The sequence below is a fragment of the Toxorhynchites rutilus genome, chromosome 2 (genome assembly GCF_029784135.1).
Source record: "Toxorhynchites rutilus septentrionalis strain SRP chromosome 2, ASM2978413v1, whole genome shotgun sequence".
In the NCBI taxonomy this organism is placed as follows: domain Eukaryota; kingdom Metazoa; phylum Arthropoda; class Insecta; order Diptera; family Culicidae; genus Toxorhynchites; species Toxorhynchites rutilus.
The window spans coordinates 116,711,271-116,731,011 of record NC_073745.1 but is presented as its reverse complement, the minus strand read 5'-3'; the positions used below and the strand labels follow the sequence as shown (position 1 = coordinate 116,731,011).

Genomic DNA, 19,741 nt, shown 5'->3' with positions numbered 1-19,741 from the left:
ACAGCGAGTTCGAACTCGAGGGAAAACTTGTTGTCCTGGTCATGATTCTTCGGTTCGGTTTTGCATTCCCCCTCGTCCTCTAACACTCTATCACTGCCAACGATGGGCGGGGATACCTTGGTCACAGTGTTGCAATCGTAGCAGTAATTCATCCCCCGAGGAAAACAAGGATAAAAGCGAAGCGATAATGATGGAACAAGAAACTCCCGGTAGGGCATCATGGAGAACGCCTTGGCTTGACTCCTAGCAAGTGTCGTGCAAATTGTGCTCGAGGACCTTTGTTCTACAAAAATATTGAGATAGTAATCATAATCCAATCGCGACCGAACGCCGAAAAAGAAGCCCAGATGATGGAAAACGAATAATTTCATTGGTTGTTTAAAAGCAGGACGAGATAAATTTCAGCAGGAGAGAAGAAGAAAGAAATCAGTGCCTTATCGAAACGTTGAAAAACTACATGAACGGGAACGGAAAGCGAATGGAAATGGAGAAAAATCTGCACCCATCTATTCGAGGAGCTTGATAATGACGGGGCTTGAGAGATTTACACCAGTCTTCCTTAAGGGTTGACAATTTCTCTTGCAAAGAAGTCAGTCTGTCAGGATGCCCTGCGACAAAGTACTCGCTGGTGTGGTTGCGATGACTTCCTATTTTTTACCATCAGAACTCGCCGGAAGCTATCCACTGTCATTTGCGCACCACCGTTTGTGCCCACTCACACGGAGCACCACGGAGGAAATGAAAAATACTCCCTCGCGAGCTGCTTGAGTTTTTTTTATCAATTTTATTTTCATTTTTAATTTGAAAAGTTTCGCATTCTACACTACACTTATCTCATCCCACTGCGTCAATAATAATTATTCGATCTTTGCGAACTGCGTTCGCTTTTCGCTGTTCGACATCGGAATTCAATCGGTGTGCATTTTTTTCTCACTATCTCCTTTTTTTTGTTTCCATTTTTCACTTCCAGTGAGTCTGGCGAAAATCAAAGCGGAAAACTGTGGCCAGGAGGAGCTTGCCCGATGTGCCCGGCCATTTCAGGTTCTCCAGTCCTCAACGGATCTATCGATAGCGACCAAAAAGGAGGAACTAGATAAAATATGTCCGTAAGTATTTAGGTTTTTTAACATTAAATATGTCACCCTTTGGAACAACTCTTTGTAATCCTTCTTGAGAGCTTACGAACTATTACTGTTAGTAATTGCTGCAAGAATGTAATTCCGCCAAAGTTTTCGACAGTTCCACTTATTGGTAGCAGTCACGTTGCGACATAACCTTTTGCGAAATGTGAAAATACTATCCAATGCACCAAGAGCACATTATAAATGCTACGCATAACAACTGCTAGCCATTGCATCATGCTTAAGTCTCCCACTACTGGCCACATAATGGGTGTTCATAAATCTCCCAAACGTGACATCGTCTTTAGTCGTCGGTGACATTTTTTCGCTGTTTTCCTCCCGCAAATAAAAACAACTGTTGCACCGGGAATTTCTACTTACAGTGTTTGAATTTATTTCCCAAGGCGTTCGGTCATTCTTTAGCGAAATAACTCCCGCCTGTAGCCATAGTCGAGGTCACACCACACAAACCATTAACTTTTGTACCCATTTTTCAACCCCGTTTCCTTCATTTCGGTTACCTTTCGCAGTGATTTGAATGCAGGCCTGCAGTGTATCCGGAGCTACACCCGGCGCTGTATGACCCTGGAGCAGCGGGATCGTTTCAATAAACTCTATAATGGCACCCATCAATTCGTGCGTGATCTCTGTAAGGAGGGACCATACCAGAACGAGTTCCTGTCACATGCACCCTGCTTGCAGCGCGTCAAACCGGACTACGAGGTGTGCGGTCGGAAGTATCACAACACGGTCTCGGTCATCACTCAGCAGCAGCAGCAGCAGCAACAGCATCACCACCAGAGTCGCCACGAGAAACATCACCAACAGCAACAACAACAACAACAACCAAATCATCACACCCAGGCCGGCAGGAATGCTGAGGATGACGTGCGAACGGTTTGCTGTTCGTTCATTGAATACCTGGACTGCTCCGAGAGCGCGGCCAAGAAGACGTGTGGATCGGATACGGCTCGGTTCACACGTGGCTTCCTGGACAAAATGTCATCAACGTTGATTAAGGTGAGCAGGGTGAAAATATTATTTGTTACGTTTATGTGCATTGGTCACGTTTTTATGAAATAAAGTTAACGTTAATAACTATTTTTGTCATGAACGGATTCTGGCGATTTACATACGAATCGGAATCGGAAATTCCCTAAGATTTGTTTTATATGCTATAGATTACAATCCCATAGTCTATATATGATTTCAATTGATGAAAATAGGAAGCATTCCCATTTCCTCATACATTTGTTCTGTCCATTTGTGTGCTTTCCCGAACAGAGCTGTCAATAACGAGCAACGAAGGGGAAATCGTAAGATGTAAAGTCTCCGTGAACAAAGGAAAAGAAGAAGAACGAAGGAGAATATTTGTCTAGGGTGGATCTTGCTGAGGCAAACTTCATTCAATATATGGATATTTGTGTGCGTACGTGCGTGCTTCATAACCCGTACGTAAAAATAGTGCATCTTCGCTACGCTGTAACCCCATTTGTAATGATAAATATAATCAAGGAGAGGAGATATAGGGAGGGAATTATTTACGCTCACGAGTTCAATTCTCACTCCCGACATTCTTCCAAAAATGGAAGTAAAAGTGACGAACCAGCCGAAATGTGTTGAAAGTCACTATAATAGAGAAAAAAAATTATTTAAGCTATTGTATTAATAATGAACCTCTTCGGAGCCAAATATTCAGCGATTTTACAAGCAGTTAACATTGCTTGTGTTCTGTCACATAAAGGCTTCGTTGGTGCCTTTGACATTGCATTAATGCATTGAACTGATGCTATAGTGAAGCAGGTGTTAGGGTTGTGCACCAAAGAATTATTTGGGAAATACCAAGTTATTCAATAAGTTATAATAAGTCATTAGTTTATTTGGGTCCGCGTGCGGATAGAGTTTATTTCGCTTAGTTAGTCACCAAGGAAGTAAATGTCGTTCTGAAATTTTGTATGTGATTTGGTTTCGCTTGCAAGTAGCAAAACTTTCTCCACTAAGGATGACAACTGCGCTTATCTCGAGCGTGTATTGTTCTGCGAGCACAAGAATGAATCATCATCCAATTATCAAACATTCTTCGCCGATTGCCCGAAGTAACCAGACGAAGGAAAGTCGCGTCCAAGTTCCGTTATCGGTTACCGCGTGATTGTTGTTTTTTTTTTTGCCGCTGAAGAGTTCATTTCGCTATCTGGATAGTGAGTGAAGTACCCTGCCTGAAAGTGGATAGAGGCTTTCATCCTCGGAAAGCCAAGCATTGGTTTTTATTTTGTCGCTGCTTTGCCGACATTGGAGATTTCGCCGAGTCATCGTGCCAGTGACAGTGCGGGTAAGCTTTTACCGACGACTGTGTGTAGTGGTGTCGTAGGCACATTCCCACCACCAACGAGCTTTCAGCACGCTCCCGTTCATCTACACTGGAGTGCGTTCATAGGTGAATAACATTAAATATACTGAGAGGAAATATTTAATAATTATAAGTTTTTTTTTGTTTTTGTGAATTATTTTATTGTGAAATATTGTTTAAAAAAATACTTAGAATATAAGTGCAAATTTTAAAATGGCAGAGAGTGGGGGACCTTCGGATATGGAGGTCTCTGACTCTAGTTCCCTCCTAAGTGATAAAAAAAAGTCACTCAAACGTGTTCCAAATACGGAAGATACTTCTTCTGGGGACGAGTCAGCTAACCCTACCAAGCCTCCCTCCAAAAAACTAGCAAATCTCCCATCTGCCCTTAACGATCCCACTCTACCTTCAACCTCGTCTTCTCTCTCTGTTCTTCCCGCTCCTTCTCAACATTCGCCTTCCCACCCTACTGTCCCCGATCCCTCTCAATCCCCGTCCTCGCCTTCCCCCCCTGTTATTCCCACTCCCCGTGTAAAGGTCTATCCAGAAGATGCGCCCGGAACTGGTCCCTGGGTTGTTTCCTTCAGGCCTAAGCCAAATGGAAAGGCGTTGAGAGTCATGCAGATCGTGAAAGCTCTGGCAAGGTATACCTCCGTTTCGGAAATTTCGAAGGTTAGACCAAACAAATTGCGAGTTGTCGTGATTGATCGAAAAGACGCAAACAAGATTGTTGTCGATCAGCATTTTACAATTGAGTATCGGGTTTACATTCCCTCTCACATAGTCGAAATTGAGGGTGTGATAACCGAAACGGGCTTGACGTGCGAATACATTACGAGTGAAGGTACTGGCCGTTTCAAAAAACTGCCCTCGACGACTGTTAAGATCTTGGGTTGCCGTCAGCTCGGAACAGTCTCCCATTAAGGAAATGAAACTAAATTTACGCCGTCCAACTCGTTTCGTGTCACCTTCGCTGGTTCAGCTCTACCTGACTACGTGATGGTAGATAAATTGAGGTTAGCCGTGCGACTTTTTATTCCAAAGCCAATGACTTGTCTAAAGTGCAAGTCATTTGGTCACACGGCTGCTTATTGCGCCAATAAAGAACGATGTGCCACTTGCGGAGAACAACATGAGGGGAAATCCTGCAGTGCGACTGAGCATAAGTGTCCATATTGCGGGGGATCCCCACACGTGCTCTCAACTTGTGAAACATACAAGACTCGCTGGGGGAAACAGAAGCGCTCTTTGAGGGAACGCTCTAAACGGACTTTCGCAGAAATTTTGAATGGCGCTTCTCCACTGGCTCAAGAACAACAACCAATCAATACACACAATGTCTTCGCTACGTTGCCAGTTGACGAAATGGAAGCGGATACAGCTAACGGGGGCACGCCGTTTATTTCTCAAGGGAATCCCCGGCGCAAAAATGTGACCACTCCCAAAGGTCAAGGACAAGTCCTTCCGGTGATATCCCCTGTTAGTTTGCCTAACAGTAAACGAGTGCAGCGGACAAGCAAAATCAGGTTCCTCCTGGCTTCCGTGGGAATGATTCACCTTCGAACGATCCAGCACTCGAGGGAACATCAAAAACCCCAAATGTCCCTGTTTTTCCGTCAAGTTCAACTTCCCAATCTGGATTTATAAAGTTATCTGACCTTGTGGATCAAATCTTCACGTGTTTTAAATGTTTCCGACTCCATCAGAACCATTGTCACCGCAATGCTTCCAGTATTAAAGACAATTTTGCAGCAATTGATGCAAACATGGCCCCTCCTTGCAATGATTATCTCTCTTGATGTCTAATTTAAATAGAGAGGTCGGAGATATCACTGTTTTACAGTGGAATTGTCGTAGTCTTATGCCTAAATTGGATACATTCAAATTTCTAATTCATAAACTCAATTGTGATGTTTTTGCTCTGTCCGAAACCTGGCTCTCTTCTCAAAATGATCTCTCTTTCCACGATTTTAATATAATACGCTTGGACCGCGATGACAGATACGGAGGGGTACTATTGGGGATCAATAAGTGTCACTCATTTATTAGAATTGACCTTCCACCTATTGGAGGGATCGAAGCTGTTGCTTGTCATGCAAACATCAGAGGCACCTCTGTATAGTCAGCTTGTATTGGCCTCCGAGAGCTGCGGTTAGCCGCAAGCAACTTGTTGACATGTGCTCACTCCTTCCTGAGCCACGATTGATCTTGGGAGACTTCAACTCTCACGGAACTGCCTGGGGGGAACAGTACGACGACAATCGTTCATCGTTGATATATGACCTTTGTAACAGCTTCAATATGGCCGTTTTGAACACTGGGGAAACAACACGTGTACCTAAACCTCCTGCTAACCCAAGTGCTCTTGACCTCTCGCTTTGCTCGAATTCACTATCGTTAGATTGCGAGTGGAATGTAATCCAGAACCCCAACGGTAGTGATCACTTGCCAATCAAAATTTCCATCACCTTTGGGTCGAATTCTTCTGAATCTATAAACATGACATATGACCTCACAAGACACATTGACTGGAAAAAATATGCGGACGCGATTACTCTAGCCATCAATTCCAGAGATGGTTTACCTCCATTGGAGGAGTATAACTTCCTTTCTCGTTTAATCTATGACAGCGCGGTTCGCGCTCAAACGAAACCCATCCCAGGTTCCACTCTTCGCCGAAGGCCTCCCAATCCATGGTGGGATAGCCAATGTTCCAAGCTTTATCAGGATAAAACGAACGCATACAAAGCTTTTCGGAAACGTGGAACCATTGAAAATTTTCAGTCGTATTTGGACCTTGAAAATCAATTTAAAAACTTGATCAAAGGAAAAAAACGTGCTTATTGGCGAAATTTCGTGGAAGGTTTGTCACGAGAAACGTCAATGAAAAAATTATGGAAAGTGGCTCGAAACATGAGAAATCGCTCTCCAACGAATGAAAGCGAAGAATATTCACATCGAAGGATTTTTAATTTTGCGCGGAAGGTTTGTCCCGATTCCGCTCCCGTGCAAAAAATTGTTCGAGATATACCACAAGATAGGTGCGATCTTGATTCCGGGTTTTCGATGGTAGGATTCTCTCTTGCTCTCCTTTCTTGTAACAATTCGGCTCCGGGAACGGATAGAATTAAGTTCAACTTGTTGAAAAACCTCCCTGATGTGGCGAAACATCGCTTGTTGAATTTATTCAATCGGTTTCTGGAACATAGTATTGTTCCGGATGATTGGAAACAAGTACGAGTTATAGCTATTCAAAAACCCGGAAAACCCGGAAAACCCGCGTCCGACTTCAATTCGTACCGCCCAATAGCAATGCTGTCTTGTATACGGAAATTGTTGGAGAAAATGATCTTGTTTCGCCTTGATCGATGGGTTGAAACGAATGGCCTACTCTCAGATACACAATATGGGTTCCGCAGGGGCAAGGGGACGAATGATTGTCTTGCTTTGCTTTCTTTAGAAATTCAAATGGCTTACGCCGAAAAAAACAAATGGCTTCAGTATTCTTGGACATAAAGGGGGCCTTTGATTCTGTTTCAATAGAGGTTTTGTCAGACAAATTACACTCTCGGGGTCTGTCGCCTTTACTGAATAATATGTTATATAACTTGCTTTGTGAGAAACATTTGAACTTTTCTCACGGAGATTCGGCAGTAAGTCGGATCTCTTACATGGGCCTCCCACAGGGCTCATGTTTAAGCCCCCTTTTGTACAACTTCTACGTAAGCGACATTGACAATTGCCTTACACAAAATTGCAGCCTAAGACAACTTGCAGATGATGGAGTGGTGTCTGTCGTAGGATCAAACGAATCCGACCTGCAAAAACCCTTACAAGATACATTGAACAATTTTTCAACCTGGGCCATTGGGCTAGGGATCGAATTCTCCACGGAGAAAACAGAGATGGTGGTTTTTTCTAGGAAGCATAAACCAGTAAAACCAAAGCTTCAACTATTGGGTAAACCGATCACTCATACTATGTCATTCAAGTATCTTGGGGTCTGGTTCAACTCCAAATGCACTTGGGGGGCCCATATTAGGTATCTGAGTAAAAAATGCCAACAAAGAATAAACTTTCTCCGTACAATTACCGGCACATGGTGGGGACCCCATCCAGAAGATCTTATAATGTTGTATAGAACAACTATTCAGTTTCTGTTTTCAATCAGCTGCCAAAACACACCTCATTAAACTCGAGCGAATTCAGTATCTTTGTCTCCGTATTGCGTTGGGATGTATGCCCTCAACGCATACCATGAGTCTCGAGGTTTTGGCAGACGTACTCCCACTAAAAGATCGCTTCCACATATTATCTCTTCGGTTCCTCATCCGGTGTAAGGTTATGAACCCATTGGTGATCGGAAATTTTGAACAGCTGATCGAGCTAAATTTTCAATCTGGGTTCATGAGTCCATATCATGAATTCATCTCCATGCAGGTTGATCCTTCTTCGTATATTCCCAACCGTGTTTGTTTTCCTGACTACATCAATTCCTCTGTGCATTTTGATCTGTCCATGATGCAGGATATCCATGGAACATCAGATTATCTTCGATCGAGGATCGTTCCAACGATCTTCGATGCAAAGTATGGGGATATCAATTGTGATAATATGTACTTTACTGATGGGTCCTCTATGAATGAGTCCACAGGATTTGGAGTGTTCAACGAATTTTTTAGCACCTCCCACAGTCTTCAGAATCCTTGCTCAGTGTATATTGCTGAATTGGCAGCAATACACTGGGCGCTGGACAGCGTCGCCTCACGACCTGTTGAACACTATTACATTGTAACGGATAGTCTTAGCTCTGTAGAAGCTACCCGTTCAGTGAGGCCGGAAAAGCACTCGCCGTACTTCCTTGAGAGAATACGAGAAATTTTGAGTGCTTTATCCAGACGCTGTTATGTCATTACCTTTGTCTGGGTCCCTTCACATTGCTCAATTCCGGGTAATGAGAGGGCTGACTCATTGGCAAAGGTAGGTGCAATTGAAGGCGATATTTATCAGCGTCAAATCGCCTTCAATGAATTTTATGATGAGACGTGTTGGCTCGGTTAGACCTTGATTACATGTCCCAAATATATGTATTCCTTAAAGCTATCGATCTTCGTGTGTGATTGTCCTTATACCCTTAGTTTTTCCTTTTCCTTTTCCTTTGTGAGAGATCGGATCCCTTCTTAAAAATAAGATGAAATGTAAATACATATTAGATATAAGATAGGTTTAAGAATTGAGTGTGATGAGTGTGATTGAGAGTGTGAGTGAGATCATTGTCAACATATCCTCATATCCCCTCCTTTTCCTGAAGAAAATATGTCACTTATTTTTGGTTGTGCTAACGTAAGGACATTTATCACTATTCACTCGCGAGACGCGACACGGAACTAGGACACAACACTTATAATCCTTACAAACATTAAAATGGTTAAAATTACCCTTTTTCGTCGACCGGTTTCGGGCTCGATGTTGCCCATCTACTGGACGGTGTCCGACTGGTTACGATGGAGCACTAACACATATTCATACGGTTATCAGTACTTGTAGAAGATATATTTTGCTGAGTTATCAGCTTCGTCAGATGGAAGAGTTGAGATGATATTGGTGCATCTTCTTCATTCATAAGTGGGGAATCGCTGGTTGAGATGTACAATGATACCCATGCATTCAACTGTGAGGCTTTTCGGACATTTCTAATAATTTTTGCCTTCTCCCAGTCTACGCAGTGGGCTTGAGTTAAAGCATGTGCTGCCACACTTATGACTTATGATTATGACTTACGGTTCTTGACATGATTCGCTCCGGTCCGTATGAAGAGCATTGCTTCAAAAATAGGAAACCTAAAGATCCGCTTAATGCAATGACTGAAGAAGCTAATTCTGTTCGCCAAAAAGTCACACACTTGATGGGTGGGGATAAACTTGAACGAAAATTGAATGTACCCAATCCAAAAGTGGCATCGTTGTACTGCCTCCCAAAAATACATAAAAATCCAGTGGCGATGCGGCCGATTTCGTCTAACATCTGCACTCCAACTGAAAAAATGGCTGCTTGGTTGGTTGAAGAATTAAAAAAATATCCCATAACTCACGGTAAAAATGTCAACAATTCGTTTGAGTTGGTAGACCATTTGAAAGGCTTCGAGGTTAGGCGAGGGGAAATTCTGGTGTCGTTCGATGTTACAGCTCTTTTTCGGAACGTGCCAGTAACAGAGGCGGTAAATAGTTTGCGCAGACATCTGGAACGGAAACGCGTACCACCCAATCAGATCGACGCATATCTTTTGGTAACGAAAACCTGTATGAATCAGAACTTCTTTTCGTTCAGGGGAAAGTTCTACAAGCAAACGTTCGGTCTCAGTATGGGTAGCAAGCTATCGCCACTCTTGGCGGAGGTTTTCATGAAAGGTTTTGAAACAGAGTTGGCGAAAGAAAAATTCTTCCCTCGAATGTGGAGACGCTATGTAGATGACATCTTCGCAGTTGTGAAAGACCGTTACTTGAAGCAGACGTTGGAGTTGTTGAATTCCCGACATAGGACGATTAAGTTTACCGTCGAAAAAGAAAAAGACGGTACACTTCCTTTTCTGGACCTGTACATTACCCGGAAGGAAGATAATCGGCTAAAGTTTGGGATATACCGCAAACCAACGTCTACGGATAGATATATAACTTCCGACTCTAATCACTTCGGCGCACAAAAACAAGCAGCCTTCCACTCCATGGTGTATCGTCTCCTCAACATACCAATGGAGAGAGATGATTACATAGCGGAGAAAAATAGAATCTACCATGCTGCAGAGCTGAATGGGTACAAGAGATGTTTTGTGGAGAAAATCCTTCGGAAACACGAGAAGAAGAAATGGAGAAAAAACAACACCACATTAGAGCCTGAGAAGGAACAACACAAAAGGATCAGCCTACCGTACTATCCCAAAATAACCAACGCAGTCCAGTCTACACTCCGGAAACACGGATTTCATGTGGTGTACAAAAGTGAGAGCACCCTGAAAGACCTTTTGTGCAACCTGAAAGATAGAATTCCACCGGATGAAAAATCAGGGATCTATCAGATTCCCTGCAAAGACTGTACTAGTGTATACATCGGTCAAACTCGTCGGAAATTCAAAATCCGCCTACGTGAACATAAGAATGCGGTGGATAATGAACGAGCCAACGAATCAAGTGTGGCAGCACATGCTTTAACTCAAGTCCACTGCGTAGACTGGGAGAAGGCAAAAATTATTAGAAATGTACGAAAAGCCTCACAGTTGAATGCATGGGAATCATTGTACATCTCAACCAGCGATTCCCCACTTATGAATGAAGAAGATGCACCAATATCATCTCAACTCTTCCATCTGACGAAGCTGATAACTCAGCAAAATATATCTTCGACAAGTACTGATAACCGTATGAATATGTGTTAGTGCTCCATCGTAACCAGTCGGACACCGTCCAGTAGATGGGCAACATCGAGCCCGAAACCGGTCGACGAAAAAGGGTAATTTTAACCATTTTAATGTTTGTAAGGATTATAAGTGTTGTGTCCTAGTTCCGTGTCGCGTCTCGCGAGTGAATAGTGAAAATATGTCACCCTTCTAAACTCGAGTCGACCGCGAGTAATCGGTTTCCTATATTATTAACATTAGAATTAAGGAAAAATGTGTAACTGAGCCTGTAAAAATAAACGATTTGAATAAAAAAAAATCATCCAATTATCGTCAAATGATTCTACAATAACAAAAAACATTTCAGGACTATCAAACTGGTAGAATGGTTATTTCAAAATTTTCGTAGTATTATAAAATAATATCCGCAGTTATAAACAAGCTTCTTGAATTAAACTACAGCGTAGTTCTACATCAACAATGCGGTCGTGTCTTGAACACAATCTCCTATATTTTTTTTTGAACGTGCAATGAGAATAGCTTGTAAATGAGTTGATTCAGTTCTTCGTTTTACTCGTTATGATTTTTGTTGTGCGTTTTTTTTATCATCGTTACGATGTCACACTTCAAACCAACACATTTTTTTCTCATGAAAATATTTCCGCCGCTGTTGTAATTGTTTCATAATTTTCAGCCAAAATTCTTCAGAGCCTACTGACAAATTGATTGGCGTCGTGCACGTGGGGTTGGGGAGGTCGAGGTTACGTTACTTACTGTTTCATAGAGAAAGGAATTGCGGAAGGGGGAGGGAGTGGTAAGAATTTTAAGCGTAACGTAGTTTGTGCACCACGCCCTACGAACAATTAATTACTGACTTCGTTCAGACCTTGATTGTTAGACCTTTTTGATAGGTTCGTTCCAGTCCGCACCTCTCGCTCCACGTCAGAATTTTTATTCCAATGAAGAAATTGGTAATGCCATGATATCAATTGAATACAAGCAATGGACAAGAAGCAAAAGTGGTTTTGATTATGCGCAGTATAAACTGTAACGTATCCATGTAAATCATTTGATGAAGTTCCATTAAGGACCGCACGTTTTGGGGTAAACTGGAACGCTTCATTGGTTCGGATTCCACGAATGAGATCATTTTCTTCGATGTGGATGAGACGAAGGCGAGCCATCGGTAGGCCTTGTTAGACTCTTGGCAAACCGAGGATTTAACCTTTAAGTGTAGAAAACACGGGTTATTTCGTGATCCATCCGTAACAGACGGAACGCGAAACACGAGAAAACTCGTGAACGGTCCGCAATGTGTTAAGATGTACACTGCATTTCATAACTATAGAACCGTTAATTTTTTCTGAGTTTCCAGAGATATGTAAGAAGTCGGTTGAATTGAAGTATGTAATAGTGTAGAATATAATAACTATCTTCATTTATAAGCTTATAAGCTTCAATAGCTTACCATCAACACGAATTCACCGTCAGAAATGCAATGAAGTACTTCTGTTTTTGCATCAAAAACGCCGTGATATTTGGGTAATTTGGTATCAATTCATAAAATCCGTAAAGTCATGGTATGGTTTAATGAATAGAGACTTCAAATTTTGAACTAGTCAGCTCATTTACCAAATCAATGCCCTGACAAGAACATATGAGCAGTGATCGTACGAATAATAGATGCAGCTTATAAGCAGTATGAGTGAGTTATTTGAACTGATTAAGAACTGAAGATGACCTACGAATTAGCATGTTACTGTAATTCATTTGAAATGGACGTTAATTTGGTAAAGAAGTGAGAGTTTTTTAATCTGGTTCTATAGTTATGAAATACTGAAATTTTAGTTTTTTTTTATGTTTCGCGCCTGGATGCAACAATAAAGTTCAAATGAAGATAGTTATCACATCCTACGCTATATACTTCATTTCAATCTACTTCTCACATATCTCTGGAAACTGGAAAGTTATGAAACGCAGTGTATTAAAACAATGAGATTGAAAATATCGTTATTATTAGTTTATTAGTTGATTAAGTATGTTATTCAAACTAAATTGTAACGATAATAGGTAATAGAAGCGTAGAAATATTCCCTATCAATTGATGCAAACATTATTCCGATCCATTAAGAAATGTTCGAGTTATAAGCATTCGGAATCTTTCATTTTTTCCTGCATGTTATGTGTTCAGGTTTTCATTTTACCACCCATATACTCCGGTTAGACGTAGACCCACGTCAAAATACTTATCCCTATAGAAATATTAATCGTTCGGTCGCCTTTTTTTTACTGTTTTTTCTGATAAGTGCTTACCATCGGCAAATGTTGAATAATTCTTAATATACATCGGCTCACCTTGTCCGTCACAAAATGTGAAAACAGATAAAATAAACCAGACCGTGGAGTAGTTTGAACCGTTTTTGAACATTGAATATAAGCTGGAACCCAATGTACATAGGTAGCTTCCATTAAATGTCATATTTAATAGTGTTTCAATCGGAGAAAAAATCCGAAACGACATTTTTTCAATTTTAAACGAACATTCCAGTAATGTTTATCACGATAACACGTACACGCAAAAGAGTGAACAATGGATTGAAATCCATTTTTTGATTGAAAACACTTTTTGAATTTGCCTATCCACCAGAGGATTTTTTGTTTAGCCAAGTCATGAGTTGTCTCAACTTCCTCCGGATTTTTTTCCGGATAAACAGAAAGTACAGTAACGTCTCGATTATATCACTGCGCGCTTTTATCACTCTCGATTTTATCCCTGATAATGTTTCGTTTATACCACGTTTCACAAAACCTAAGGAATAATATGAAAAGTTATATTCGTGGTTGAATGATTGAATTGAAATTAAGCAGAAAAAGTTTTTAAGCATTCATGCCGGCTCTAATGACCATTCATACCCACGGGGATCCCGGAAAATCTTACTGTGGGATTTGCAGCGAATACTAGGTATTTGTTTTGAAAACCCCTTGTACTATTTTCATATGTTCAGAATCAATAATTGTGGGTAATTCTGAGCGACTTTCTTTTTGATTGTGTGGAATGACCTGTGTCGTTTTTCGTGTTTGATCCGTGTAAGAGGCAGTAGTACAGCATTTCATTTGATCAATTGTTGAAGTTCCATTTGAAGGTAGTCGGAAGTACATTTTTTGTGTCAACTGAAGCTAATTTATGTTTATATTTATTCCTGTGTAACGACAAATAGATGAGACAATTAATCTTCAGGAACTTGAATCGAATTGTGTGCTTTGGCTTGTTTTTTAACGATATCCAGCTATTTGAATGCTATAGAAAGTGGCCACTTCTTGGTCAAAACTTACATGACAAGAGTACCTGAGAATTAGATATAAAAGATCACTCAATGGAAACCTTAATGGGAAACCTGAGCATTTTAAAATAACAAAATAAAAGATTCACATGCAGACTACGAAGATTGTACGAAATTTTGGAGTACCTAACTCGTTCAAGTTCATTAGTACCTTAATTTTAGAGAGAGTTTCGGCTTTCGAAAGCTTACAATATTTTATGCAGCGAAATGTTTTTGGCCAATTTTGGAGCAATATACTAGGGTCGTTCAAAAAATAAGTTTCAGTGTCTCAGAAATCGCAGAAAAATAAAGTTAGGATTAAAAACAAGGTAATTTTCGTAATCTACGTTTTATTTTCAATTTTTCTACATAGTCGCCGTAACGTTCGAGGTATTTGTCATAAAGTGGCACGAGTTTTTCTATTCCGAGCGCGAAGTGCGTAGCGTCCCACTTTTTGAAGTACGATATAACTACGTCACGAATTTCTTCAATGTTATCGAATCGTTGACCGCCGAACGGCACTGAAACTTCATTTTTGAACGACCCTCGTTTAGTTTTAACCAGGTATATAATTGCGACGAATCTACGAGGGCGGTCCGATATTTACTTAGAAAAATTTAAAAATGGAAATTCCGCCGTCGCCACGGCCAAATTGGTCAAATTGCACTACGAACTGCTGCCCCATCCACCGTATTCACAAGATTTGGCCCAGTGCGACATTTTTTTGTTTCCAAACTTGAAAAAGTCACTCGTCGGGCAGAAATTTGAGTCGAATAAGGAGGTCATCGCTGCCACGAAGGCCTACTTTGCAGACCTCGGGAAAACGTATTTTTCAGATGGATTAAAGAATTGGAGCATCGCTGGGTCAAGTGTATCGAAGAAGACTATGTTGGTAATAAATCACCAGCTTTCCAAAATTTTCGTTTTTAAACGATTTTATTTAGCTTGCCCTGTAATTTGTATGTTTGTATGTTTGTAACATGTTTGTCTGTAGTGCTTTACCACATTAATAGAAATTTGAACCCCTTCCTGTTGACCGATTGATCTGAAATTTGGAACACACATTTGTCTCTGCAGTCATTTTAAAACTGCGTATTTCATGATTTTAAAAATCCAACATGGCAGCTGCTACAAAATGGCGGATTACATATTTTCTCAAAACTCAATCAATATGGGTTTTTCGCAAACCCCATCGATATGGGTATCAAATGAAAGGGCTTGACTAGTAGAACACAGATATTCCTGAGGAATGCAAATCCAAAATGGCCGCCACCAAAAAATGGCGGATTACATATTTTCTCAAAACCCCATCAACATGGGTATCAAATGAAAGAGCTTGACTAGTAGAACACAGTTATTCATGAAAAATGTAAATTCAAAATGGCCGCCACTACAAAATGGCGGATTACATATTTTCTCATAACCCCATCAATATGGGTATCAAATTAAAGGACTTGACTAGTAGAACACAGTTATACATGAGAAATGCAAATCCAAAATGGCCGCCACCACAAAATGGCGATATATATTTTTTTCCAAAACCCAATCAATATGGGTATCAAATGAAAAAGGCTTGACTAGTAGAACACAGTTATTCATGAGGATCCAAAATCCAAAATGGCCGCCACTACAAAATGGCGGATTACATATTTTCTCAAAACCCCATCAATATGGGTATCAGATGAAAAGGTTTGAATAGTACAACACAGTTACTTATAAAAAAATCAAATACAAACTGGCCACCACCACAAAATGACAAAATGGCGAATTACATATTTTCTCAAAACAAACCCCATCAAAATGGGTAGTAAGTGAAGGGGCTTGACCACCAGATCACAGCTATTTATGTTAAATTCAAATCAAAGGGCTATCTATCGCTGTAACAAAATAACCAATTGTTTGCATGTATGTGTGTGTGTTTGTAGGGTTGTCCCACATTAATGAAAATAAGAAATTCAATTTGGCCGCCGCTAAAAAATGGCTGAATGGCTTGACTTGGAGAACACACTACATTGTGAACAACATAAATTCAAAAAGGTGTATGTTTTTTTTTGTTATTCCCTCAATATCGGCAATATCGAATGAAATGATTTGACTAATAGAATACAGTACATCACCAAAATATTCCGAAGAAAATTAGGAAAGAAATAAAAATTTTAAAAAGTTGAATGATTTTATTGTAACCATACAGATAATGTACTAAAAACTAGAAAATAAAAAAGTAAAAAAAAAACTTTTTAAGTTAAACGGTTTAATGTACTAAAAGCTAGAAATTAATTAGGCAAGTAGCAGTTAGTAGTTATCACATCTCTTCCTTCATTAATCTAGGGCAATGATGAGACTAAAATAAAATCGAGGGCACGTCGGATTTCCATTATCCACAGTTAGTTGTTTCATGTCCACGATTTTATTTTAGTCTCATCATTGCCCTAGATTAATGAAGGAAGGGATGTGATAACTACTAACTGCTACTTGCCTAATTATTTTCTAGCTTTTAGTACATTAAACCGTTTAACTTAAAAAGTTTTTTTTACTTTTTTTTGTAGGCTAAGTACATATCGAACTTCTCTCGTAGTTTATTTTTCAAAATATAAAAACATTACATTAACTCATATGAAGATAGTAAAATTAAAACTGACAAAACCAGTTAACTTTCAAGAGTATCACGGAACTACTCTTAATCAAATCACACTGATTAGTAACCGTCAGTATGGACAAACATTCCGTGTCACTTAACCATAAGGTTAATAATTGCAACGCATTGAGTACTAACGTTCAATTTTGTTTCTTTTTCTTCCCATCCTCAGATGTACTGCGAGGATTACTATCGCTCGAACAAGTGTCCCTCAATGCAATCATCCGCCGTCAGTTCCGGTGGTCCCTACAGCACTCTACTACTGCTAGCACCAACGATACTCTCCATCTTCAGCACCTACTTTCCGACGCTCAGTTTACTCCGATTACGATAAGAGCTCCAGTTGTACGCCGTTAGTTCTGTGTTTCGAAACCGCCACTTCTCGCGGCACGTCGGTTCATCTGGTCACTCCGATGTTCCGCTGTAAGCTGTAAGATTGGCCCTCTCTGATTAGTCATTAGTGCAAGGGTAATAAAGAAATTTTGTTAACGCGTTCATTGCGTAACCGCGAACCGAATGGGGGCTTTGAATGGCATCACACCGAGGAACACTGCTGGAACGAATGGGGCCACAAGCAATTAGTATTAATTAATTTATTGAGCTGAATTATTCGGCCAAGGGGGGGCTAAAGGTTTGGTTTGTCTCCCCACTCCACCAGCAGCGACGGATGCAAAAAGCACGCAATGATCACCTACTATCAAATTGGCCATTTTTCACAATCGAACCTGCAAGTAAATACCGTAAGGGAGGTGGCAGTGGTGGCGTTCGATGGTTATTACTGAAAACGGTTCCGTCTTGATTAGTTTTAATAATAAGCGCGAGGTTAGTTAAGGATAGTTAAAAGTTAGTGGTTAGTCGTAACTGATATAGTATGTAATGTTGCGGGCGGTGTGTGTATATATGTGAGAATTTTGACTTTAGAAACGATTAAGGTCAACCAGTAACAACTGCATGTATAATTATAACAGGAAATAGCTTTAGATAGAAATGGTCAGAAACTGTAAAACAGAAGAAAAAATGTGAGAACAAGTTTCTACGGAGTTATTAACTAGAGTCATTAATGATTGAACATATCAGTGGAATTTGTCACAGAAAATAAATTTCCAAAACTAAAAAAAAATCTGAGGTTACTAATTGTTTCGACTGATATCTTCTCAGTTTTTGTAATCAAACTTTTTGATCTGTTTTATTTCAATTTTATTTTAATTTGCTAGGTAGCAGTGAATTGTGGGAAAATCTATCCCATGAATCCAAATCATTTTCCATACTCTCATATAACAAAACGGTTAGCTCAAATCAAAAAACAAATTAGCTAAAAGGCAGCAAATGGACGACGAGATCACCGGGTGTCGAATCAGTACAAACACACACACAATCGATAATGATTTTTCACGAGAGCTTGATTCCTACTGCTTGAGCATCACGTTAAAGGAGAAAAAGAATCATCGTTGAGCTGAATCTTATCACTCTAGGTAAAACTATAAATTACGCTACTCATAAATTGAAACCAAATATTAGAGCGTAAATAAACACAATTATTACAAAAAGCAATTTTAGCGGATATGCGAATCAAATCGGAAAGAAAGCCTTTGGGGACTTATTATGGGACTATTAACTTATCTGATAACCATTACTGAAGTCATTATCATTGGTTGTTCCTCCCTTTAGAATATGCCATCAGTGAAATCAGATCATACCCTAAAGGGTGTGTCACATCAAATTGCATCACGGAAAAAACGCTGTAGAAATTCGCCCAGTAGACCGATCCTTTTGAAAATTTTAGACAGTAAAATAAAAACTATTAAAAAAGACGGGTGGGTAATGTCGGGGACATAACCGGAGTGACGTAGGACCATACAAAGGGGACAGCTTTTGCTAAATATATATTTTAAATATATTGTTTTATTTTCTTCTCCTACGTGAATACCTACTTATCTACCTGAAAAATGGATTAGTTTACTGTTTACTCTTTATGAACATGTTGGGGGTTCATAAAAGAACCTTTGGTGTTGTGTTTTTGCGTTTTTTTTTTACAAACTTCTTTTGGCGTATGCACATATCGTACAATCAAAATGATGGCTGTGATAGGGAATGCATAGGTGGTCATCAGCATCATATATTTCACTATTGAGCACCTTAAACTGTGGTTTCGGAGACGAATGAATTGTAAGATTTGTAGTCTCCGCAAACAAAGTAAATAAAAATTAAAAAGAACTGAGGTTTTGGAGACGAACTCTACGATCTGTCGAGAAATAAACGAGCTATAAGCGTTCTGAAAAACCAACAGTAAATACAGGGACGGATGACCTTCGGATTAAAGTCCTTTAAAATAAGAACAGAGCAGCAGGAACTACATAGCTCATCATGTTGCTCCTTAGTTATGTTTCTATACAATGCAGATGTAACGTCAGTCAATTTTCAACATCAGTTATCAACCAAAGAAAGCAGTTCATGCTACCGAGAAAATTCGTTAATGCCATCATGCATACAATGTGTTGTAATTTGAAGCCACTTTTAATTCGGAAACCATGTATGGGTTTGTGAAAACTGAATGATCAATTTAAAAGACCCCAACCATCAATAAGTTCAAAAACACGCATAAACAAAATAATTCAGTTCATATTATATGTCATATTATGTCACTTTAGAATGCATTGGTATTGTAAATAACTTTTAATAACTCTTCTTTGAATGGTTTAATGGCCCTGAAAAGCGCCGTGTTTTACGGAGGCTGGTTTTGCCACCAAAGCAGGTTGTATAAACAAACTTTTTCCTTCTTCTACCTGCTGCCGTTTTGCGATTGCGTTTGCCACTCGCTGAAACTAGTTGTTGCCACCGAACCAAATGTGCTCAACTCGAGCACTCCGGCGGCAGAAATTCTATAACCGCTATTAGGTATACTGGTGCTACGGCACCAATCCGTTGATG

General features: G+C 40.0%; 1 protein-coding gene across 1 annotated transcript in view; it reads left to right on the top strand.

Annotated features, from left to right (window-relative positions):
• Positions 1-18,356, top strand: part of LOC129769694 (uncharacterized) — a 105,506-nt gene extending 87,150 nt beyond the window's left edge. Inside the window, exons 2-4 of the mRNA XM_055772109.1 lie at positions 971-1,106; positions 1,652-2,141; positions 16,986-18,356. Coding sequence (XP_055628084.1) covers positions 971-1,106; positions 1,652-2,141; positions 16,986-17,147 — 788 coding nt within the window. The 3' untranslated portion in view covers positions 17,148-18,356. The remainder of the gene's footprint in view (positions 1-970; positions 1,107-1,651; positions 2,142-16,985) is intronic.
• Positions 18,357-19,741: the final 1,385 nt, after the last annotated feature.